The sequence below is a fragment of the Ochlerotatus camptorhynchus genome, unplaced genomic scaffold (genome assembly GCF_037179485.1).
Source record: "Ochlerotatus camptorhynchus isolate MF236.1 unplaced genomic scaffold, CSIRO-AGI_Acam_v1.1 ptg000434l, whole genome shotgun sequence".
NCBI classification, from domain to species: Eukaryota; Metazoa; Arthropoda; class Insecta; order Diptera; family Culicidae; genus Ochlerotatus; species Ochlerotatus camptorhynchus.
The window spans coordinates 6,845,965-6,872,243 of NW_027040920.1; the positions used below are offsets into that span (position 1 = coordinate 6,845,965).

General features: G+C 37.4%; 1 protein-coding gene across 4 annotated transcripts in view; it reads left to right on the forward strand.

Annotated features, from left to right (window-relative positions):
- dmpd (F-box protein dmpd) overlaps window positions 1–26,279 on the forward strand; it is a 339,784-nt gene that overhangs the window by 111,143 nt on the left and 202,362 nt on the right. For all 4 annotated transcript variants that reach the window (XM_065234628.1, XM_065234629.1, XM_065234631.1 and 1 more), the window contains exon 3: window positions 5,183–5,540. In XM_065234628.1, coding sequence (XP_065090700.1) covers window positions 5,193–5,540 — 348 coding nt within the window. In that variant the 5' untranslated portion in view covers window positions 5,183–5,192. The remainder of the gene's footprint in view (window positions 1–5,182; window positions 5,541–26,279) is intronic.

Here is a 26,279-nt window from a genome sequence, read left to right on the forward strand (position 1 = left end):
ATAATTTTGATATCACATCAAAGTGGATGCACTACAATCATGTCGAAAATTTCATGTAATTTTTATGACCACATAAATAAACAAATGCAGTAAAAGCAGCGTAATGTCAGTTCATGCATTGTATTAATGATAATTTTGTCCTTTTTAGCAAGTAATATTACACCATATTTTCGACATGATTGTAGTGCATCCACTTTGACGTGATATCAAAATTATTTTTTTGCTGTGATGTATAGGACTAAAAATGGTTTTTAGTAATTTCAAGTATAAATTCCTACAAAATGTTATTTTTTAACGCTCTTGAAAAATTCAAACATTTGGAATATTTAAAATTATGGACACTTGAAATTGACAAAAATCACAGAACATGAGTTATTGGTAGATTTTTTGAACTTTTTGTATTTGATGTAATTTATACATTCTAAATAATTTTCTGTGAAAAAATACACATGAAACCGTACCTACAAAATGTTCAAATATTTGACCAAAAGTTCTTGTTCTACGAATTTCTTCAGTTTTCAAGTGTCGATGGTTTGCATTTTTCGTAGGCTTTTTTTTTAAATATTTAAAAAATCGGGCAGGGTAATTTTCAAATATTTTGATTGTTAACATTTTTTAGAATTTTTACATAAAATAAATTTAAATAAAAACCATTTTTTTAAATATATTTTCTTCCACCACAACTTTGTATCAGACGACATTTCGATCAGAAATGGTGTTTCTGTGCTGCATTTTGTCTGAAATTTCAAGGATGTCATTTTGAAAATTTTGCAAGATCCAAAATAGCCGAATTTGTGGAAAAAAATGTGAATCATTGCCCATAACAAACAATTACGTAAAGTAAGGTCGATTCAAAATTTCATTTATTTTCTCGTTATTTTGCCTGGAACTCCTCAGTACTTTAACTATTTTGTTTGTATTACTTCGGCATGAAGTTAACGATTTACATAGTTGAAGATGCTAATTTTAACGGCGCCGGTGGTGTAGTGGTAAGCGTGATTACCTCTCACCCCAGCAGGCCTGGATTCAATCCCAGTCGGCGCCGCCGGGATGTTCTGAGGCATAACATCTCTGATCACGCCTTCCTTCGGATGGGAAGTAAAGCCGTTGGTCCCCGGTTCATGAGTTGATGGGTCCAGGTGTGGGAGCTGCCTTCCTGGCACGTCGGTAGCATTGGTGCTCAGCACGGAAAACAAGATCGACGGAAAAAAACAAACCAAAGGAAGATGCTAATTTCAAATAACATACTGAAGTGATTATTTTTATACGATAGATGATGAAAGTATAGAGTTGATAGTTCCGTTAGAGTACGGCAGTGTGAAAATTGTATATGGAGAGTAGAAAGCGAGCAAGGACAGCTTTGAGGAAGGTACGAATCGGGTTGATCATCTCTCTCAACGCCGCCACTGGCAAAAAGAGATGATCACTGTCTTGCTCATGTACCTACCTACGATGTGTGGAAACAGTTCTATCGATTGTACTGCACTCAACAACACTCCAACTGGGGAGTTCGGTAAAGAGAGATTATCAACCCGATTCGTACCTAGTTAGTTTTTGATGTGTTGTTAGGTGTGTCCTTAAAACGATCATGCGGGCCGTGTTTGATTGTGTTGCTTGGTGGTTTTGATGCGGTATGTTGACGCATAATCGGGCGGTCCGGTGAAATATGAAGGAGAAAACAGTAGCAATAGAGTTCAGTCGAGATAGCTTAAAAGATGTGCAATATTTATACGCTGGTAAAATCATCGCGTCGGTCGTAGTTTACTTTGTGAAGTAAGGGGCATGGTAGCCCAAAAATGTGAAAGTTTTATTGATTCTGTTCTCGTCTGACGTAAGGACCAAATGGAAACAACGAACGCCGCGTAAAAGTAGAATTTGATGAAGGCATAAGCGCTTTTTCGTCTTAGTGGAATACCTGTATAATGAGAGAGAGAAGGATTAGTAATTTCCATTTAACTCCACTACCTTATTTGCTTATCCTTGACAGATACGCGTATTTCGTCTACAATGTGCAGACATCTTCAGTGTCTTGTACAAATACTCGACTGAAGAAAAACATCGCATTTACCTAATATAGGGGAATTTACGTATTCTCGTCAATCTAAGCAGCGTCTGCACTTCTACTAGCATTTTCTCAGCGTCACGCACATATATGATGTGTCTGTTTGTTTACATTCATCTGCTGCTTGCTTCTCTATCCATTCCAATCGACAGAATTTTTCAAAACGTTTTGAAAGCGTTTTTACAACGCTCCAAACTTCTCAGGTGAGTGTGACTATTGTCGGCAGCCTCTTTTTCTTCGGCAACCTTCCCATTAGAACTGCGTGTTAACCAGCTGTTATATTATCGGCAACTCGAAATCAACCCCATTTTGTAGTGCGTATGCTTTATTTGAAGAAAAATGTAGCATTACTGGATTGCTCGATCGTTCAAATATAATCAGATTGAAGCTGAAAGGCTAAACAATCGTTTGGACACATTCAGGGAAGTGCGTTGATGGGAAAACATAGTGAAATTAACGTTTAAATTTAGGTTGCCGAAAAGAGTCAATGGGTGCCGAAGCCAACATTTACCCTATATAAACACAGGTACATTTTCACTTAGAAACTAGGTAAACTTAAATTTGATTTCCTGTAGGAACAGGTACTCCGCTGCTTACTCGTTGATGTGTCCTAGGTAGTAACTTGAAAAGCCATGTGTGTCCGTTTCCTTGATCCCTGTTGAGTAAAGTTGAATTACGTTGTTTGTTGATCTCGAGGCTTTCTGCAACATCCAATTTCCATGGTGTAGATACGGTTCGTAAAATTGTGATGTCCTCTGTCGATAGTTGGTGGTCCTCTGTGAAGATGTGTTCTGCAACCCTTGATTTGAAATCATATGTTAGGCCTTTTTCCTCTTGCTTTTTGGCCTTATTAACCTCCGCTATATGTTCTTTTTCGTAGCTTCTTGTGTAAAGGGCACCGCCGTCGAGTTTGAGTTTGAATAAATCGCAGGTCCTATCATATTAAGGAGACTTATAGTAACATCGCTTGATTATCGTGTGTGTCGTGAAACGTAACATCGTCATCAACGTCACCTTCGGGGTCGGTTTTGAATAGTTGTAATTAGCAACGTGATCGTAGCTTGTGTGATGTGATATGAGGGGTTTGGTGGCCTTGGAGTGACCATTTTTGCTTACTGAGTAGAACATTAATCTCAAGCCCCTCCAGATTTGTTGATCGCTTTATTTGTTAATGTGAATACATTGGAATCACAACAATTCGATCATAAGTTTGCTATAATAAAAGGAGCTCGTTTGCCTAATGGCAAACGTTTTTGCTTACTGAACAGAAGACCTTGGGTTCAATCCCAAGCTTCTTCGTGTTATAGGATCGTTTGGATATCAATCCAGCTTATCGTTTACCAAAACGAACCCTTCTGCAAACCAAACCCTCTTACCCAATATTCCAGTGATTCCTTGTGGAAGTGCAGAGGTGTTCTCGGCTTCTATCAAAGCGAGTGTCACGTCAACACATTCCTACCCATACCTTTCTTGACCTGTGTTCGGGCACGGGAATTGCCTAGCTTGAGATCACCAGTTTTTACATATTGAGGATGATTGCTAGCCCCAATCATCGTCTATTGGTTCTATGGGCGGTCAATCATGCTCATGCTCATGCTCAAAACTCCTTAAAAATCCCTCCAAATTCTAATGACTTCTCTGAGGAGTTCTCTTGAAACTATCTTCAAACATGCGTGACATTCTGAGAAGACTTTGAGTAATAATAAAAATAAAATCCCCTTGAAATTACCGTTACTTTCTCCATAGTACACCAAACTTTCGTTTTTTCTATGTTCAAATAAAACCAAGCTTGATGCAACTAGTGTCAAAAAATACCTCCAGAAATATTTGAATTTCACCACAGATAAGAGAATTGCACAAATTTACCCACGATAAAAAAGGGTTCGGTGTAGAATTAGTTTAGGATTCACCTTTAGTTTTCCTTAACATTTTCTAGAAATTCTTCTTAAATTTTCAGAAACTTCTAGTCAAATTTCATTGGTTATTCTCTCCAGAACTTCTTCAGAATTATGCATAGAATTCCTCCACAATTTACATCACAATTCAATGCTTCAAAGTGTCAGAATCCTTAGATTTTGTTGACGTCCAAGAGGCTTGATTTTAATAAATCTAAGATCTTGTCAAACGCCTTATTGAAGTCAGAAATCACGCAAAGTTCTAAAGTGTAAAAATCTGGCCTAACCTTAAAATATATTCTTATGTAATGTTCACAAAATTGCTTAGTCCGAGAATCCAAATGTTATTCCATGGATCTAATTTTTGTCTAAAAGATTGTCAATGCTCAATCTATCAATTTGACGTAGTGCCCTTCGTATAATTAACATGTAACTTAGATAAATTAAAAAATTCTGAATCTTTTAAAAGAATTCACAATTTCTTTAAACTACAAATAATTATTTAAATTATGTAACATAGGGTAACAATTTCTTGCGATCTTGGGTCATTGGTGACCTGTCCGGGGGTGAGATTTGAACTCATGACTTTGGCGTGAGAGGTATAGATGTTAACCACTACGTCGGGTTCGCCCCTAGTTTTACTTCTTATTAGGGCAAAGGGGTTTTTTTCCTGGTTTTAAATTCAAAATAAAATGCCAACATAAATTGCTGAAATCAATCATCCCTATATTCCATTTTTTACCATATAAATATAAAAAATAATATAATATATATTTATATTTACTTGAAAAAAATAAAAAATAAAATGAAATATGCTGAGCACCCGGAAAAACCAGAAATTTTTATTGATTAAATTCAGTTGTAGGCGGCGCCAGCGGTAATGAACAAAAAGTTTGAATTTCCCATAGTAATTCCCATATAAACTTCAAATGGTCTGTGCAAAATCAGTTTCTAATCAAACGAGCTCAAATTTTGGAAGGCTAATCAGGACCCGATTTGGAACCGAACTATTGAGCAAAAATTACAAATTTGGCATCAGTAATTCTCCGTGAATTTTACGGACCAATGATAACCCTTATTGATGATTTTTTTTTGCTTGCATCTTACTTTGTACGCTGTTTGAGTGTCTTTCGGAAACGCCAGCAACTGAATTCCCACCTTCAAATGCCATCCAGCATTGTTACCGCATCAACTAATTAGTCTACATTTAATTTTCCCATTCCAGCGAAACTACAATGGTATCCACACGTCAGATGACCGGTGCCACAACGGAGGAAAGTACCCTCTACCTGTTTCGCTCCTCAGCCGCCAGCAGCAGCAGTTCCAGCCAGCCTTCTTCGAACAGCCGATCCGCCACCACAAGTACCACCGCCGCCACTCAGAGTCACAATTCGGGCAGTGTCAGTTGTTCAAATGTTCCCCAGGCCCACGGCTCGGGGGTGGCGGGGGCGGTGGTAACGGTTCACAGTTCACCCCAGCAGCCACCGCCGGACGAAAGCCTGAATCTGCTGAATCTACCCGTCGAAATCCTGGGACACATATTCTCCTATGTGGGCTACAAGAAAGTGTCGCAGATGCGAGTGGTAAGTTGATGACGATTTATGATATCCTCTGCTGCGTGTGTCAGTTTGGACGATCCCAGACCCAGAATGAACTCTAGATATGGAGAAGGTGGCCTCTGTCCGTCTCTCCATCTCTCTGTGACTATGTGTATACGTCATCCCGTCGGTCATGAATATCATTGATTTTAATTATTATGCAAATCGCAAGCTTCAATTTTCGCACGTTGACGTGCACTTCTCCGAACCCGAACCAAACTCTAAACCGAACGGTCTCCGCTCTGGCAGAGTGGCCGTCGTAATGGGAAAAATGACGACGTTAACGACAACGAGCAATCTGCAGCATCACATTATGAAGCGTAGCGATGAAAAAGTTTATTAGATTAAGTCAATCTGATAAACGAGATATGACGTGCAAATGATTGGAGAAAAATGGGAAAATCATTTCGAATGAAGTTTCATTTCCGCTTGAAACTGTCATCTGGTGATGTCCGGGGCGCCGCTGGCGGAGGCCCATCTCCGACCAGGCACCCACTGTGTATTTCCCTATCGACAACTGCGCTGCGCTCCAATTCGACAGAAAGAGAGAGAGAAAAATCGGTGGTGCCATCAGAGTCACCAATCATGGTCTCTCGTCGATGAAAGTTTTGCAGCCGTAGATTGAAGAAAATGTCAGCCATTCGATGATAAATAAAGAAGAAATGATTTTCCCATTTTCCCAGCGTGATCTTTATCGTTACTTTGTCGCCAGTTGTCGTGGAACGTTGGAATCCAGTTATATTTGTTTTTGGACCTTTTTTTCGTATATCTTCATCAACATAACTGTTTTGAAAGTTTTTTTGGATAAGGATGAACTAGACCCTAACCCTAGGGTAACCAGATATTTTCCATTTATATTAAAGGACTGACAAATAATTACCCTGGGCCAACAATCGTCATGATTCAGGTGTATTAATCGAAAGCTACTCAACAAGAAAGAACTCCAATCGTGGCTCAAAGTGGCTGATGGTACCAAATCATGTAGAAGACGCAAATCGTCGAGAGTAAGAGCGAGCGAGCGAACGAGTACAAAGTCAATTTAGGAATGTAATATTGCTTTGAGCAATGGAACACGATTTATTCATCTTATCTTACTACCGGTTGTTACTATGGGTCTCTGCTCTCGCTAGTTGGCTGACTTCTCAAACGTGATATTGCCGTTGAAATTAATGATAGACATAAATTAGACAGTTTGTACGCGCGCGCTCGCGAAAAAAAAAAACACAGAACTCACGATTCGCGAGCCATTCAAATGGCCGATGACGGTGTGGTATTCTTCGGAACAGATTGAATTCTTCGAAATTGTCTGGACGTCGTCGGTTGCTGCTGCTGCTACTGATGCTGCTTGTATCCGCATTGTATGCCAATTTGAATTTGTAATCGAACTGATATTCATTTTGATTGTGCGCACGACTCGGCTAACAATTTCCTCTTCATCCGTAACCACCACAGTCGCTTTAGGGTTTGGGTTCTAGGGTGGAAAAGGTATCATTTGCCCAAGGGACCAATATTGTCGCAAATGTTGTGCAAACGTTTTGAACTTTTTCTTTTTTAGTTTAGTCCACCGGAGAAATGAAATGGAATGTTGAATTCCGTAGAAAGATGGCACTTTAGATTTAACAACACACATAGAACAGCAGTATTCAAGATCAAAATAATTGGCCGTCATATTAAACACTTAGTACGCTCTATGCCAAAATCTAGCATGCTATGCACCTATAAAACCACTTTATTCAATATTGAGTTACCAGAAATGTTTTGATTTTTTTCATAGACATTTTGGTCGGAATTTAAAGCACGAAAAGTCAGATCTCACCAGATGCTTTGCTCGCGGGTGTACGTGTTTTTATTTTCCGGTTCAATTTTTTTTTGCTTGTTACTGTCACTCGGTGTACTTTAAATATATTTAAGGCTTCTTGAAAGGGTTTTCGTATAACTGCGGATCAGTTTGAATAAGCCCATTTCTAGAGTCTTGTTTTGCGTAACAGTTGTTGTCGTCACAACACCAACTGGATCATAAGTGGTGTGGTTTGAAATAAAGGGCCTGTTGGCCTTAGAGCGATCGTTTTTGTTTATTGAACATAAGTCCGGGTGACCCCGGCGTAGTGGTTAACATCCATACCTCTCGCCGCCGGGATGTTCTGAGGCATAACATCTTTGATCACGCCTTCCTTCGGATGGGAAGTAAAGCCGTTGGTCCCCGGTTCATGAGTTGATGGGTCGATAGGTAGGGTCCAGGTGTGGGAGCTGCCTTCCTGGTACGTCGGTAGCATTGGTACTCAGCACGGAAAACAAGATCGACGGAAAAAACAAACCAAAGTAGAAAAAAAATCCATACCTCTCACGCCAGAGTCACGAGTTCAAATCTCACCCCCGGACAAGTCACGAATGACCCAAGAGTGTTAAAGTGACTATAAAAATAAAAAAAAAAAAGGTCGTAGGTTCAGTCCCAAGCCCTTTCATATTAAAGATTTTTTGGGTCACATTTCTAACTCGTTTGTGTTTTGTGTGACTATTGCCGTCATCGACACCGTCGCCGGGTTTAAATGGATACAACAACTCGATCATAGGTGGTGTATTGTGATATGGGGGCTCGGTGGCCAGGAGACTGACCGTTTTTGCTTACTGATAAGACGTTCGTGTATTAAATCCCAGGTACCTTCATATTCATAAGTCGTTAGTCGCTTTCTCTCCTAGCATGAACGCATAACTTGAATTAAGCGTACCGTACCCTTTTACCCAACCCGCCAGTGATTCGTCGAGGATGTACGTGGATGATTTCTCGGCTTCTAACAAAGCGAGTATCACGTCAACATATTCATACCCGCATTGTAAAATTTGGGATCACCAGTTCATACACATAGAGGTTGATTGCTAGTCCTAAGTATCATCTTTTGGTTATCTGTGCTGCAGCTGATCTGGAAATAACGGAGTAGCAACCACGTTCGATCAATCATGGTCATCTACTGCGAAACGATAAAAATAGGACAGATTGAAACTGTGTTCAGTGCGTGGTTCAACAACAAATTGACAGATTGTATTGCGTTGTAACGCTTTTCAGATTTTGGTTGCCACTCGCTGGTTTTTCGGTGCATGATTATTGGTCTTCCGCTTCCGATGTAATTTTTGAGAAAGTTGTGAGATCATTCATAATTTTATATCATTTATAGCAATAGGAAACCGGGAAATCGATAAACCTTAAAAAACTTGACTGTCTTCGAAAAAACATAGGATTCTGGACCGAGATAATTTTAAGACCCTTGGTCTGAACTAAACTTCCAGAATATAGTCACTTTGGAGAAGAGTAGTTCCACGCCAATTGATGAATAGAAAAAAACTCGACCTTCTCCGATTTGCATGAAGCTTTGAATTGTGTGTTATGGGCAATGTTTCACATTGTTGTTAAAATTCGGCCATTTTGTGGTTTGTTAAATTTTCAAAATAGTGTCTTTGAAACTATTTTAAAATTTGTAGCACTGAAACGGCACTTCCAATCGAAATGACGTCTGGGACAAAGTTGTTGTGAAAAATAATGTTTTTTTTTCTGGAAAAAAAATTGCAAAAAATGGTTTTTAGTAATTTTAAGCATAAATTTCAACAAAACAATGTTAAACAAAATATCCCAAAAAGGCCCTTGCTCGATTTAATTTTTTTTTAAGGTTCAACAAACCATCATTGTTTTTCCAATCATCATCAAAAAAAATAAAAGCAATTTTTTCGTTCAAATTCAAAATTCTGAAAATGAAAATGTCATCATTGCATTACTGGCCTACCGGAACACAGTGATGACATTTTCATTGGCAGAATTTTGAATTTGAACGAAATAACAGCTTTTGATGATTGAAAATTCAATGATGGTTTGTTGAATTTTAAGAGCTTTTGAAAATTCAAACATTTGGAGTATTTAAAATTATGTTGAAGTATCCATAATATTTGACCAAAAGTTCTTGTTCTACGAATTTCGTCAGTTTTCAAGTGTCCATGGTTTTGACCATTCCAAAAGTTTGCATATTTCATAGGTTTTTTTTAATGTTTTAAATATCGGGCAAGGCAACTTTCAGATAGGACTCTAATGTTGGCCTATGGATCTAATATTGGGTCCATCGCTGCTATTTATCAATTTTATCTAGATGAACGCGTCATTGGGACGGTACTAATGACCATTACATCCATTTCCCCTATTTTCATTTAATTTTTTTTAGGATTATTATTTAAAATAAATATATATAAAAACCATTATTATTTTTCCAGAAAGATATTATTTTCCTCTACAACTTCCTATAAGACGACAATTCGATCAGAAATGGTGTTTTGTGCTACATTTTGTCTGAAATTTCAAGGATGTCATTTTGAAAATGTTTGCCTGGAACTGCTCAGTAGTTTAACTATTTTGTTTGCATTACTTCTGCGAGAAGTTAGAGATGAACTAGCCTAAGGCTAAAAATCTCTTAAATAAAGAATTAAAAAAAAAAAATTCTGCGTGAAGTTAACGATTTACATAGTTGAAAATGCTAATTTCAAATAACAGACTTAGTGGTCATTTTTATACGATAGATGAGGAGATGAAAGTATAGAGTTGATAGTTCCGTTAGAGTACGGCAGTGTGAAAATTGTATATAGAGTGTAGAAAGCGAGCAAGGACAACTTTGAGGAAGGTTCGAATCGGGTTGATCATCTCTCTTTACCAAACCCCCCAGTTGGAGAAGAGAGTTAAGGTAATTATGAAGAAAATTTCAAAGGAATTTTAAGGATATGTTAGAAAGAGTTTCACCACATAACACCAACATGGATAACACCAAGCTCATTGCGTGAGTTAAGAGTTAAGAGTTAAGAGTAGGCACGACGATTATGAAGAGAACTGCAGGATTCGCGAAAAATGCCGAGGGAATCGAATTTTGAGGGCACAATTACAAGTGTGTGAAACGTTTAAGGGAATTGGGAGGATAATTACAAGTGCGTCTCGAGAAGATTTTCTAAAGAATTATAGGGAGAATTCTGAATTGAGTTTACAGGCGATAGTTCTGAGCAAAATTTTAAGACAATTCTGAGGAAATTTGGAAATTCTAAGGAGAATTCAAGCGAATTTTAAATAGAATTATGGAAGAAAAGTTCAGTAAATGATTGGAATCATTAATTTAATTCGAAGAGAATCTTAGGAAGAAATCCGTGTATTTTTTGGAATGTTCTGCTGAGTATTTCTGGATCGTTATAAAGAAATTTTCAAGGGACTCCCATAGAGATTCTTAAATTTATTTTATTCTGAGAAGAATTCTGTGAAGGGAAAAGCTTCTAAATGAAATTCTTCAGAACATTCCAATAATATTATGTAAAGATTTCAGAGCAAGGGCAAGACAACTTGGATATACACTGGAGTTGCTTTTTTTCACGTGGATTTTTGAATTTGCATGGTTTTTGAAATTGCATTTGATCAGAAAAGCGTTTTTAACATTAATTTGTTGATCTTTTACGAACTTTTAGTTGGTTTTTGCGTATGTGCGTATGTGACGATATAAATTAAGTCGGGTTTTTCAATACTCACTGAACCGAATTGGACGCAACAACCGGCAGAAGGAAGGTATTGTGGTCGCTGTTGTTCATTTTAAGAATCAGTCAGCTGGTTCCGGAGATATGGTCGTAACATGTTTCGGTGCATACTCCATAATCACCCTGAATCGTGTTGAAACCATCATGTCCATCACAAATCAAATCACATGAGAGTACAGAAGAAGTTCAATGATGGTCATATTGAGCATTCAGGACTAAATTAGCCAAATCCGAACATGTTCCGTTTCTGACTTGGACCAAACTACGTCATGTAACACCTCAAATCACATGAGAATTTAAAAAAAACAACCCTAATAAATAAATACCATAAACGAACGATTACCCAAATTGTCGAACTTTTCCACAAATGGTTTGGATGATACCCTAAACACGTCGTCAAGCAAAATAACCATAACAATTTTATTAGGCAAGTGCAATGGTGCTTATATCAAGTGCCCAGGATCAAATTAGAAACATCCGAACATGTTTCGGGTACACAAGGGCAGTGGCCTGGACCAAAATCCATCATACGACACATGACATCAATGCCCGTAGTTCCTTACATTTCCATAGTACAGGATACTAAAAATTAAGCCTTAGATCTAAAAAAATTAACAATACAGTAATGATCCGATTTTGTCAACTCCTAAGCTCATTCGTCTTTTGCCTTTCAATATTTTTACATATCCGTAATTCCAAATCTTTCTCATTCATCTTCAAGATGGATGTTTAAGGTAGACTTTGGTGCAATAAGTTCACTATAAAAAGCTCATGAGTTTCGTAGAACATTAGAAAAGACTTCCATGAACTGCCTCTAATAAGCCTTCCATTTTGAATATTTTTGATAATTTTAAAACTACCTTTTCTTGTCACCAATCTTAGAAAAAAAAACTCCAATTCTGGGATATTGAATGCACGTCCATAGAAGATTTTTCTTACATGCCTTAGTGCTACGCTTCTCAGAAATTTGTTCTCAATCGAAGTCTCAGAACATTAAGATTTTTTGTTAATCCTGGATCTTGAATTTCTGTGGACGGAATCTTGAAACATTCACAATGCTTGAATTCACTAAATTGTTTCATAGGAACTCATCTCTGGATATCTTTGCAAATTGGGCAAGGATTTGCTTAGGATCATTCCAAAAGGTCTTCAGAAATACTTTATCCATCAGGATATTCCTAAATAATTTTTGAAACAATTTAGAAAAGTAATAAGTATATTTAGACAAATGTGACGTACGCCTGAATCTGTTCCGAAGACATTGTTAACTACTTTGGATAATTTCATTTGATTGTAATAGCTTCTTGCAACCGATATTGAACGATCGTCGGTCGTAGCTTGTTGTGATATAAGGGGCACGGTGGCCTTAGAGCGACCGTTATTGCTTACTGAGCAGAAGATCGTGGGTTAAAACCCAAGCCTCTTTACATTACTGAGTTGATAGGGTCGCGTCATTTGCTTAGCAGGTTTTAAAAGATCGTATCACTTTCCAATGTGAATCCAGACCTAATTTACCCTTCCCACTAACAAAAACCTCCTTCCCGTGACAACCGTGGAGATGCAGAGGTAAACTCGGTCTCTAGTAGCAATGGTTATTGAAATAACAATTCTTTCCCTCCCCGATAACCGTAAGGACGTGGCCGGCGTCGTTATTGACCTCAAAAATATGGATTCTCCGGATTTTGTACACTGAGAATGGATTGCTAGTCCCAAACTCCATTCATATGGTTCTTTGTGCAAATTTTGCTAAATCTGGTCAATCACGGAGTAGCAACTACTGAAATGTATGGTCATCAATGCTCATGTTCTTGCTCAGCATATTCCTCCATAATCTTATGATTCCCCAGTACAGTCTCAGAATTCTGTGCAGAATAGTTAACGAATTCCCTCCAGAACACTTAAAAATTCACTCTTAATTTATCGTCAAATTCTTAATAATTGTCACGAAAATTTGTTTAATTTTTCTCCATAATTTTTTCTAGAATTTGCTTGGCATCTGCCTCGGAGCCACTTACCTGCCGTTTATAATTAGGAAATGTATTTTACCTAAATTTCCTTGGATTTTACCTCAGAATTCTTCCAAAAATGCCCTCAAGAGTATCTCTTGGGAATTATCTAGGAATTGGCTTGAAACTCTATTTAGCATTCCCTTGGATTTTCTGATTCCATTGAAGCACTACTCGTAGTTTTTTTTAAATATGCTCAAAATTTCTTGTCAAACCCTCCCGGAAACTCCTTGAAATTCCCTTAAAATTCTTATAAATTCTCTTTAGAAATCTCTAGAAACAATCTTCAAACTAACATGTATTTCATGGAATTATCATCCATATTTCTTTATAGCCCTCCTCAAAATGTCTCTTTTTTTGATTGATTGATTGATCAACATTTAAGAAATTTTCAGCAATACACACTTAGAAATAACTAATTTTATACGTGACGGAATCCGTCTTTGACATAAAATATGAGACGTGTCATGTAATATTAAGTGCTCTGAGACTGAAAATTTCGTTGCTCGACGAAAAGTACGTTTGATTGAGCAATATTTCGCGTCTGTTATGACTCAAATTTATGTCAAAATTTACGCTCGTATATGTCACTCTCAGAGCACCTAAATTTACATGATTTTTTCTAAGTGTGTAGGTAAATCATTAAGCGATTGTAGGATTGTGGTCATGCAGTCAAATTTGTTGTAGGGTAATTTACTTTGAAGGAAAGGGGCTCCGAATACCCTTAGAATGCGCCTTCAGATTTCTGTCGATTTACTTTAGAGTTTCATTCTTCTTCTTCTTCTTGTTCTTCTTCGCATTTCAAGCTTATTGCTTATCGCATATTAGCTTATTGTGTGCTCTCAACTTAGTGCTCTAGATGCACTTCCACAGTTATTAATTGAGAGCTTTCGATGCTTGTACCATGTTAGGTATTAGTATAATTGTGTGACAAGTACTATCATACTCTATTGCTCAGGGAAGTCGACATATTTTCCAACCCGAAAAACTCGTAGACCGGACTGGGAATCGAACCCACCTCCAGCATGGTCTTGCTTTGCAGCTGCGTCTTTACCGACTGAGCTAAGGGAATTCTTCGGAATTACAATTATAATTCTCATCATGGTCTATTCAGAACTACGTGAAAATTCACCTTCCCATGTAATATTTTTTTTATGAAGGTTCTGTAGAGCATTATTTAGACTTGAAGAATGTTTTAAAGCCTTGATAAAACTTGTAATGTTTCTTAGGTTTTATTTTTTCTTGCAATGTGTATGAGATACTTGCTAAAAATACCTGAATGTTTAGTAAAATTCCATTGGAATTCTCCCCAGAGTTTCTTTAGAATCATTCCTATATATTCTCTACAGCTATCCTCAAATAGCGGCACCGGTGGTGTAGTGGTAAGCGTGATTGCCTCTCACCCCAAAAGGCCTGGGTTCAATCCCAGTTGGCGCTCAAAAAACAAAGGGAATTTCAGGGGAGTTCAGTTTCATTAGTTTAACTAAATTAACGGAAAAATTCAAGAAGTTCCCAAATTTTCAGCAAACTTTAGAGATGTTAAGAAAATTAATGAGGTTTTCACATAAGTCCAGAACGGAAGCTTACACATTTGTAGTACAGTTCAATTAAATTTAGGGTAGTACAACAAGCTTCATGAGAACCGCAAACACTTGAGAGAAGTTTCGAGAACTTCAATATTGATCTCGCTAAAAAGCTAAAAAAAAAACTTCAAGAAAAACAGATATCCTCAGAGCAGAGAGATTCCAGAGCAGCGAAATTACATAAATTTTAAAAAAGAATTTTGTTTTGAGAATTCTGAGGAAATACAATGGGAACTCTAACGATAATAAGAAATTCGGGGTCCAAGAGAAGAAATTTAAAAACATTTTTGAGGTTAATTGCATGGGAATTCTAAGGAGAATTCAAGTAAATCTAAAATGGATTATGAAATGAAGCTTCAGGGAATTCCCGGAAGAAACATTAAAACTTCCAATTTTGTGGATTGTTCTACATAGTATTTCAAAAATGCAATATTATTTTTGTTCAGCTTATTTCAGAGGCAAGTTTAAAAGAAGGGGAATAGCAAACTGTCAAGGTTATTTTACCTATAAATATACAATTTTTTAAGATTTCGAAAGCAGAATCTACGAAAAATACTGCTGTTGTAGTAATGATCTATTTAGTCCTATTTAACCAAATGGCTTCATTGGTTTATACACTAGTTTAAATGTATATTTCACTACCAGTAAAATTTACAAGCAAAATTTATGGAGAATCAGAAAAATTTTAAATTGATATTTTCCGGTCATCATGTCGAAAATTATTCAAATCACTTCAAATGCTCCTCACAGGAGATTCTGTTGAGAGATTCGATATAATTTTAGGTAATTTTAGGTTCCATGACTAAAAATTGAGTTTCTTTTTGGTTACTTATTTATTATTTAAAAGTCACTGTTTGGTCCCTATTTTCGATATTTTAGTCACTAAAGTCACTACTATTATATCGCATCAGCACTACCAGCCCTGACCGTGTAAAAACCCCTACTAAGTTTTTGATTTTTCACTTGCTAAAATATTTAAAAAAAAAATGATTTTGATGCCAAGCGTAATTATAGCATGATGGTTCATATAGACATATTTTAAAAAATTCGGTAATTACATAAAAAATTGATTTTTTTAAGTAAACCGTTCAATTACTTATGGCTTGAAATGGATAATGTGATTTGAATCAAGCCGATTGGTTGTATCTTTATCGAGAACCGTGTAAAAATACCTTGAGTGTATTACAATCATTTAACTTATTCATTGTTTTACTGAATATTAACAATTGGGAAGGGTTTAATAATAACTATAAACTCGGAATCGAGAGCCACACAAATCAAATAGATATTTTGTATTCGGCCAGATTTAGTTCCTGGTTGAACCACTGCTGCGCCAAAGCCACACTCACCAGATAAACACGATGCCTTGACATCGAAGACTGCGTATGAACCAAGGAGGGGGGGGGGGGGGGTGGTCAAACCAAGAACCGGTCGACAATTCCCCGTACGCCTTTCGTGTGGTATTCTAACCAAAAATACCGGAGAGACCATTCAAAAGAGAGAAGGAAGCAACCACCTTCCGCAACCTTCTCGTGATAGTGGACCTCACTCACTACATGTTGTGTCAGCATTGTTTCGGTCCCAACCAACCCGATTCAATCGAATTGGAACTGAAATTCATGACATCGTCGACGACGGTGACCGCGCGCGTTAGGTCGGTCGATCCTCATTAGTAGCGGCGAGAAATGAGATTACATCAGCAGAAAGGGCGAAACGGCAGCGCGCAAAATGGGAATTCCTGCCCGGTGTCCCCCTTCGCCACATACCCCCTCCCCCTGTTGAGAGTTGTGTTGAATCGGGGGAAAATAGGCTTATGGGATTCACTCCCATAAGTATAGGTACGAGAGTGCGAAGCGAGTTCATAAAACCCTTTTTCTGCCAGCCGCGCTGCGGAAGGAGTTGCAAATGGGCTGATGATCGTATCATGACTTTAACCAGAAAACGATTTATTCGTGTTTTGTCCGGTCGGGTCTATGAATTTTGTTTACCTTGCTTAGGTCGTGTGCGGTTTGTTACAATGTTGCTGTTGGGAACGATGTATGTCGGTTGGTCAGTAATTAGAGAAAATGATCCTCAAATATATGCCTCTAATGAGACTTTTGAGAAAGCCATTATTAGCGATGGCGGTTAGGTTGGTGAATGATTTCTGGTAGGCTCGGTTTTTGTGAATAATTTATATATTTCTCGGAAGAGCTGACGTTCGCTCAATACTTGGAAACGAGAATTTTCCCATCGTTATAGGATATTATACTTACGCAGCAGATCATTAATTTTGGATTTTCGAGGACGCGCCGCCTCATTGTTACCTATTTTAGGAATCGAACTTTTCTAATCAATTTCTTCAACAGCGCAAGACACTCTGGAGGTTCACTGTTTCGCGTGCATGAAAAATGCTTTTCGAATTGTGAATCCTACTAAATCCAATTCTGACCAAGGCACGTGCGGATAAGTGGTCGATGGCGGGGCGAGGTGTGAGACAAAAAAACACACTTGAAGCCCGCACAAACTGATTTCGTTAAAACATTTATTTATGTTTGTGCATTTTGTTGTTTCAGAAAACTTTTCCCTAAGTAGTTTGGAAATAGTTATCCAGTCCCGGTGAAGGGGGATAGAATGTATACAGCAGAGTTTTCTTAGCTCATCGCCGCCGTCATCGCGGAGTACGGGCTACACAGAGTTTGCCCCATGAATGCCATGAACGAACGAACGAACGAACGAACGAACGAACGAACGAACTCACGGGCTAACTCTGGAAATGTGCTGGATAGTGAGGCAGTGAGGGATGGGCCATCGGCCATAATAATAGTAGAGACCATACACACATAGAGGAAAAGCACTGGTGCAGGCGCGGGCGAGAGCATCATCGCAGCTCGGTGCTTTTATAAACTCACTGACTGTGTGCCAGTCAGCAGCCTAGGCAGAGTTGTACTTCAATGGGTTCTTTTGCCCCGTATTTCCGCCATTGCACTCTCGCGTGGATGCCGCGAATAAAAAGCGCTGACTTTGCGCGATTCTACTATTATAGTAGTACACGACCGAGATATACACTGTGCTGCCGCTGCTGCTTTGGCTTTGAATAGAGTACACAGTGGGGGTAGGAGGAGACGGGGGCCAAGTTGGAAAAGTGAGCCGTTTTTTCTTCTGTTTTTCAACAACGTTGCCTTTCGTCAGGAACAACAACGCGATCCGCCGTCCTGCCTGGTCTGGCCGTCCGATGCCAGAATCGATGTTATCAAAAAGAGCTAGTTTATTTGTTTTTCTCTTACAAAGCTGAAGCTTCCTCGGTGGGTCGGGCCGGTACGGATGAGGGGGGGGAGAAGGATCCGACTCGGCAGCGGCGGGCGGCACGAGGATGGCAAAAGTATAAAGAAACAATTTGTGCATATGTATTGTGGAATGACGAGATTCTGCCTTGTGCTTTGACAAAATAAAAAAAAATAAAACGGGCACTTTGATGCTGGCATATAATGGAAGAAGTGCAGATAGCAATTATATTGCAGCCGAGTAAGCTCGCTCGTCTTCCCTCTGTGATGTTATCAACAAAACATCCATTCAATACGTGTACTTGCTATAGATGATTTTATTAGAAACGGTGATGGGAGGGGGCGGATGAGATCAGGTCGGATCGATTCGAAATGGTGGTAATTGCGCGCTGCAGTGAGTGTTTTGTAAATTATGAGCTGTATAGGTCAATATCCCATACAACGTGTAGTGTCGCTATTTTTTCAAGACGAACATTTTAAAATGTCCTATCTGGATTGATCGATTCTTTGACTTTCTTTTTTTTTAATAACTCAGCTGTAATCACATTTCCTGTATTGTTTGATGATTTGGGCGTTAGATAAGGACCTCCTTTATCAAACTGTGTTGTAGAAATAGCACTATATCTGTTTTCATTGTCCCACATCAATGAGAATTTTGATTGAGAGAATCGATCAAAGCAGATAGGAAATTTTGAAATTTTCATCTAGATTTGATTGAATTTAATTCATCCTGCTTAATCATTATCAATAACGGAATTTTGAACGAACTTCCATCCGAAAAACTTCATCAGTGTTTTCCACTCCTGCACCAAATGCCTAAGAATCGGAAAGAATTATGGGTACATTCTTTTCATAAGAGATAGGTGAATTTGAGAATTCTAAGAAAAAATAAGCGAAATTAAAAAAGAAAAGAAAAAAAGTTCCAGTGAATTCTTAGAGAAAAAAAATAATCTAAGTTAGAATTTTATGAATTATTTTGAGTGTTCTGCAGAAAATTTCTGGATTGGTATGAAGAAGTTTTCAAGGGATTCCCAGAGAGAATCTCAAATTTATTTTAGAAAAATTCTGAAAAGAACTATGTGAAAGCACGGCTGCGGGACCCCAAAATTATGGACATTGTGCGGACTTATCTTTCATACTTGCACGACCAGCCACCTTCAGTATGCATTCGCGGAATCACTAAAACTAGTGCAACTTTAATGCTGGCAGCAGAAGGACTACCAACGGAAACAGCCCTTTTACGCGAAATTTTCCTGGACGTTCACGAAGAACTCGGAATTCCACGCACCGACGCTTTGGCAGACCTGAATTCACACCGCGCGTTCCTACTTAGTGAACGCACACAACGACTGCAGCAAACTAGGGAGGCCGCTCGCAAATTTTACAGTCCTCCAAATTTTCAACGGCACTGACGCACTCTACTAAAGGAAGTAACGACGACTATTCCCATGCAAGGGAATTATTATTATCGAATGACGACACTCTACATGAGGTAGACCCTACTAATGTAAGTAATACTGACCCTCCAAAAATCTCTTCACTTCCTCAACAGAATGCGACTGAAATTTTGGTGTATTGCCAAAATTTCAATCGCATGAAAAGCCCAGCCAAAATGAAAGAAATCCACCAGAACATTCTATCTTCTTCTTTTCAAATAATTCTTGGAACTGAAACAAGCTGGGCGTCAGAAGCAAAGAAATTTTTGGAAACAATTTTAATGTATTCCGGCACGACAGGAATTTTCAACTCTGTAATAAAAAGTCTGGTGGTGGAGTGCTCATTGCCATCAATGCTGACTTTACTTCTGAAGAAATCATAACAAATAAGCACAAGGAATTCGAAAATGTCTGGCTCAAAGCACTTATTGCCGGTGAAATACACATTTTTTCTTCTGTGTATTTTCCACCTAAACATGCCCACAAGCAGTCTTTTGAACTATTTTTTCAAATTGTTGAAACTATAATGTCAAATATGGAACCAGAAGTAAAACTGCATATTTATGGCGACTTCAATCAACGAAACGCAGACTTTATTACAGACATTGAAAATGAATCATTTTTACTCCCGGTCGTAGGTGAAGACGAAGCATTACAATTATTATTCGACAAAATATCTTATTTTGGTCTTAATCAAATAAACCATGTAAAAAATCAACAAAACTCATATTTAGACCTTTTATTTACAAATTGTACTGAAGACTTCTGTGTGGATACATCATTAGCACCGTTATGGAAAAATGAAGTGTTTCACACAGCAATTGAATACTCAATCTTCGTACAAAATTCTTCTTCCTCCAGCGACTGGGAATACGAGGAAGTGCCGGAATACCATAAAGCAAATTACGAAGAAGCCAAACGTAGACTATGTACAATAAATTGGCAAAATTTAATAAGTATTGAAGGAAATGTCGATACTGAAGTAGAAAAATTTCACTCAATTCTTCAAAGCCTAATTTTAGAAAATGTACCATCAAAAAAAGAAGACGAACACAAAACAATAAATTACCCGCATGGTTCAATCCACAACTGAAAAATTTGAAGAATAAAAAACAGAAAGCTCATAAACTACAAAAAAAAAAGAAAAAACTGAAACCAATTTGCGAAACTATCACAACTTATGCAACCAATTAAATATAGCCATCAACTCTGCATATGAGGACTATAACCGCAAAGTCGAAAATGAAGTCAAATCATGTCCTAAGAACTTTTTTAATTATGTAAACACGAAATTAAAAAGCAGCAATTTTCCTTCGCGAATGAATTTAGATGCAAAATGTAGGTGAGAATTCTTCTGAAATTTGCAATCTCTTTGCAAATTTCTTCCAAGAAGTATACACCACATTTTCCGAAGAAGATCGTAACCGCGATTTCTTTGCATTCATTCCTGAAATTTCTAAAAACATCTCTGTCAACCAACTTTCTCAACATGAAGTCCTCAATGCACTAAAAAACTTAAACGCGTCGAAAGGGTCTGGACCTGACGGCATCGCACCCATATTTTTGAAAAACCTTTCTGAAGAATTCGCATTTCCTCTAGAGCGTCTTTTCAACATGTCTCTGAAAAATGGAAAATTCCCTGAAATTTGGAAATCTTCTTATTTGGTACCTATTTTCAAATCAGGTGCAAAATCAGACATTCGAAATTATCGTGAAATTGCTATTATTTCTTACATTCCAAAACTTTTTGAATCAATCGTAAACGGCAATATTTTTCAGCAGGTGAAAAATCTAATTACAAGTAAACAGCATGGCTTTTTTAAAGGTCGCTCAACTACCTCTAATCTTCTAGAATATGTATCTTTCATTATTAAAGCGTTGGACAGTGGCAAGCACGTTAAAGCGCTATACACCGACTTCAGTAAAGCATTTGACCGCATCGACATACCATTATTAATCCTCAAATTGCAGAAAATAGGAATGGAGCCTGGACTTTTGAATTGGCTTCAATCATACCCAACACATCGTAAAAAAATAGTCCGCTTTCAAAATAAACTTTCAGAACCAATTTCAGTCACCTCTGGGGTACCCCAGGGTTCTGATTTAGGCCCACTTTTTTTATTTTGTTCATAAACGACATTTCCTACATACTTAAAAAATAAATAAAATTGCTTGTTCATGCAGACGACATGAAGCTCTTTATGGAAATAAGTAATTCTAGCGATGCAAAAGAATTCCAGAATGAAATCAATATATTCCACACCTGGTGTAGTAAAAGTCTACTTCAACTGAACGTAAAAAAAATGTACTGCAATATCATTTAGCAGAAAAATTGAAACACCGCATATTGAAATATCATTAGGCAACCAAATAGTAGAAAAAAGCAAAATTGTAAGAGATCTAGGTGTAATCCTAGACTCCAAACTAACTTTTATAGAACATTATAATACTATCATTAGTAAAGCAAACAGAATGCTTGGCTTCATCAAAAGGTTCAGCCATAATTTCGAAGACCCATACACTATTAAGCTATTATATACCACATATGTAAGGCCAATTCTGGAATACTGCCACCTAATATGACTTTGTGTGACTTTGTCACTATTTTGAAGTCAGTCGCTAGAAAGTCACTTTTCACGCCAAAAAGTCACTAAAGTCACTATTTCCCTAAAAATAGTCAGTCACTTTTCCACAACTAAAATAGATTGAAATGGAAAAATATCAACAACATTTTTAAATTGAGTACTTGGCCCTAAGGAAGTTATAAAAGAATTCTGAGATGATTTCTGAGGATACTTTCAAGGGAACTCTAAAGAGTTCGAAATAAATTCCGAGACGAATTCCAATGGAATCGGCTTTTGAGGGTTCAATCTCAAAGGAATTCTTCGAAGAGTTTCAAGGGTATTCTGAGATGGATTTTTGTTTTGAGAATTTTGAAAAAAATATCATGAGAATTTTGAGGAGAATTCGAATTTAATTTTATTTGAAGCAGAAATTACATGGAAATTGTAAGGAGAATTCAAGTAAATTTAAAATGGATTTTTGGGAAGAACCTTCATGGAAATCCTAGAAGTATAATTAAAAAATAAAATTTAATCTGCTTTAACTAATTATGATTTATTAATTAATGCGTGAAGTTATCGATTTACATAGTTGGAGATGCTTAACGTCAAACTTAAAGTGAACATTTTATACGATAGATGAGGAGATGAAAGTATAGAGTTGATAGTTCCGTTGGTTGTACATAGTACGGTAGTGTGATAATTGTGTATAGAAAGTAGAAGTAGAAAGCGACCAAAGGACATTTTTAAGGAAGGTACGAATCAGGTAGATGTTTACGTCAGATTGCGATTTAAGTGTGAAACAATTGGAAGAACTGTTTCCGCACATCGGAGGCACATGATCAAATTGGCGATTATCCCTTTTACCACTGTGGCGGAGTGAAACACCCCTCACTATCCCTAATCAACGGATGAGTTTGGTAAAAGGGATGCTCTACCCGTTTCGTACATTCCTCAAAATTGTTTTAAGCTCCTTTTTACTTTCTATATACAATTTTGACACTGCCGTAGTACAACGGAACTATCAACTCTATACTTTATTAAAATGTCCACTTTAAGTCTAATATTTGACGATCAAAATTCTGAATTTCAATAGTGATGCAAACATTCATTCACGTAAACTTGTATTTCATTTCACGCAACCGAGCAACTTGTAAACATTGTTGTTTGGGCTTTTGTATACCATATTTGCTACATTGCATGAAATGTCTCAGAACTTAACATGATATATAATGTAACTTATATGATATGTGACGCTCCATTTACATGCATCATACTGAACAGAAATTTACACTACTTTTTCGAACTGTGTATTTCCAAGAATGTTGTCCAATGTTCTGCAAAGAATTTCAAGAATGCAGTATTATTTATGTTAGGCTTGTTTAGAAGCAAGTTTAAGAAGAGTGGAATAATTTTAAAAAAGTTCTTGAGATCATTCTAAAAAAAAAAATATATGAAATATTCTTAGAGAATTATCAATGTTATATCAAAATTTTAAAGGCAGAATCAAATTCAAGATCTTCGAAAAAATGCTGTCGTTGTAATGATCTATTAACCCTATTTAAGCTGATTTATTATAGTTTATTGGTTTATACATTAATTTTAACGTATATCGCTCAACGCTTTTTAAAAAAATCTTTGGGAAAATCCGGAAATTGCACTTCAAATGCTCTAGATTCTTTTGAGAGTTTCGATATAGTTAGAGGAATACATGAAATGTGATTTTAAGTTACATGACAAAAACAGTTTATTTGAATATTAAACCTTATTTGAGTTTCTGAGTCATCATATAAATGTCATTATTGTTTACTTATTTATTATTTAAAAGTTACTATTTGGTCACTATTTCCGTAATTTTCGTCACTGAAGTCACTACTGGATCTGGAGATCCACGATATTTTTTTTTCTAAAATACATACAATCATGAGCAATTAGGGGAAATATTCAATCTCCATATATATATTTGCTAACGAGTGGCCAGAAAATGGTCCTGTGGATATCCGGAATCACCAGGAAAATGGTCAATTCCTGAAAGTAGACCTACACGGTAAGAAAAAGTACCCAAAATTGAGTTCCTTTCACTCATCTCGTGGCTTCCGTGGGGCTAGGTAAAATTAAGTTAAAGAAGAAAACTCAATTTTGAGTAATCCTGATCATGAATCCACGTTGACCAAGTTGACAAAAAAATAATAATACGGAGCAGACTGGAACCGAACCATGGACGTTGAGATTACGGGGCCCGTGTGTTGACCACTCGTCTATCAACGCTTGTGAAAATGAAATGGTTAAAGGCGCATAAGAGCAACCTCAATGAAAATAAACTTATATTTGAGTTTATTTATTATTACTCAATAGTTGAGTAAATTTTAACCAACGCCGCTTTTCTGATTCACTCAACGGCGGACCTCAAATGATAGAACCCAACGTTGAGTTTTTTTTAACTTAATTTTGAGTATTTTTCTCTTACCGTGTAGAGATTCGTGATTGTTTTTAAACTGCATACAATCATGAGCATAGAAGGAATACATCATCACCATAGTGATTCTACTACCAGATGACCAGAAAAAGGTCATCTTTGTATCCGGAATCACCAGGAAAATGGTCAATTCCTGAAAGTAGACTTAGAGATCCGCGATTTCTTCTAAATTGCATACAATCATGAGCATATCAGAAAACGCCATCACTATATCGATTCTGCTTCTGGTGACCACAAAATGGTCCTGTGGATATCCGGAATCAACGGTAAATTGGTCAATTTCTTTAAGTAGACCTGGAGATCCGCGATTTTTTTCGAAATTGCATTCAATCATGAGCATAGAGGAAATATGTCATCTATAGATCCTGCTCCCAGATGGCCGGAAAAGGTTCCTCTGAGTATCCGTAATCACCGGGAAAATGGTTAATTCCTGAAAGTAGACCTAGAGATCCTCAATTTCTTTTAAATTGCATACAATCTTGATCATAGAAGTAAATATCCATATCGATTCTGCTACCGGGTAGCCACAAAACGGACCTGTGGATATCCGGAATTCGGAATGCTCAATTCCTGCATACAATCATGAGCACCGAGGAAATATGCCATCACCATATTAATTCTGCTAATGCGTGGCTAGAAAACGGTCCCCTGGATATCCAGAATAAATTGCATACAATTGTGAGCATAGAGGAATTATGTCATCACCATATGGATTCTGCTACCAGATGGCCAAAAAAGGGTCCTCTTTGTATACGGAATCACTGGAGAAATGGTCAATTCCTGAAAGTAGACTTACACACTTAGAAAAAACCATGTAAATTTAGGTGCTCTGAGACTGACATATACGAGCGTCAATTCTGACATAAATTTGAGTCATAATAGACGTGAAATTCAGCACAATCAAACGTACTTTTCGTCGAGTAACGAACTTTTCAGTCTCGGAGCACTTAATTTTACATGAAATGTTTGTTTACGTCTCATCCTTTATGTCAAATATGGATTACGTCACGTGTAAAATTAGTTATTTCTAGGTGTGTAGAGATCTGCGATTTCTTCTAAATTGCATACAATCCTTAGCATAGCAGAAAATGCCATCACCATGTCGATTCTGCTGCAGGGTGACCACAAAACGGTCCTGTGGATATCTGGAATCACTGGCAAAATGGTCAATTCCTTTAAGTAGACCTGGAGATCCGCGATTTTTTTTCGAAATTACATTCAATCATGAGCATAGAGGAAATATGTCGTCTATCGATTCTGCTCCCAGATGGCCGGAAAAGGTTCCTCTGGGTATCCGTAATCACCGGGAAAATGGTTAATTCCTGAAAGTAGACCTAGAGATCCCCATTTTCTTTTAAATTGCACACAATCATGAGCATAGAAGAAAATATCCGTATCGATTCTGCTACCGGGTAGCTACAAAACGGACCTGTGGATATCTGGAGTTCGGAATGCTCAATTCCTGAAAGTACACACTTAGAAAAATTCATGTAAATTTAGGTGCTCTGAGACTGACATATACGAGCGTCAATTATGACATAAAATTGAGTCATAATAGACGCGAAATTAAGCTCAATCAAATGTACTTTTCGTCGAGTAACGAACTTTTCAGTCTCGGAGCACTTAATTGTACATGACATTTTTGTTTACGTCTCATCCTTTATGTCAAAGATGCATTACGTCACTTGTAAAGCTAGTTATTTCTAAGTGTGTAGACCTGGAGATCCGTGATTTGTTTCTAAATTGCATACAATCATGAGCACGGAGGAAATATGCCATCACCATATCAATTCTGCTAACGCGTGGCTAGATAACGGTCCTCTGGATATCCGGATAAATTGTATACAGTCGTAAG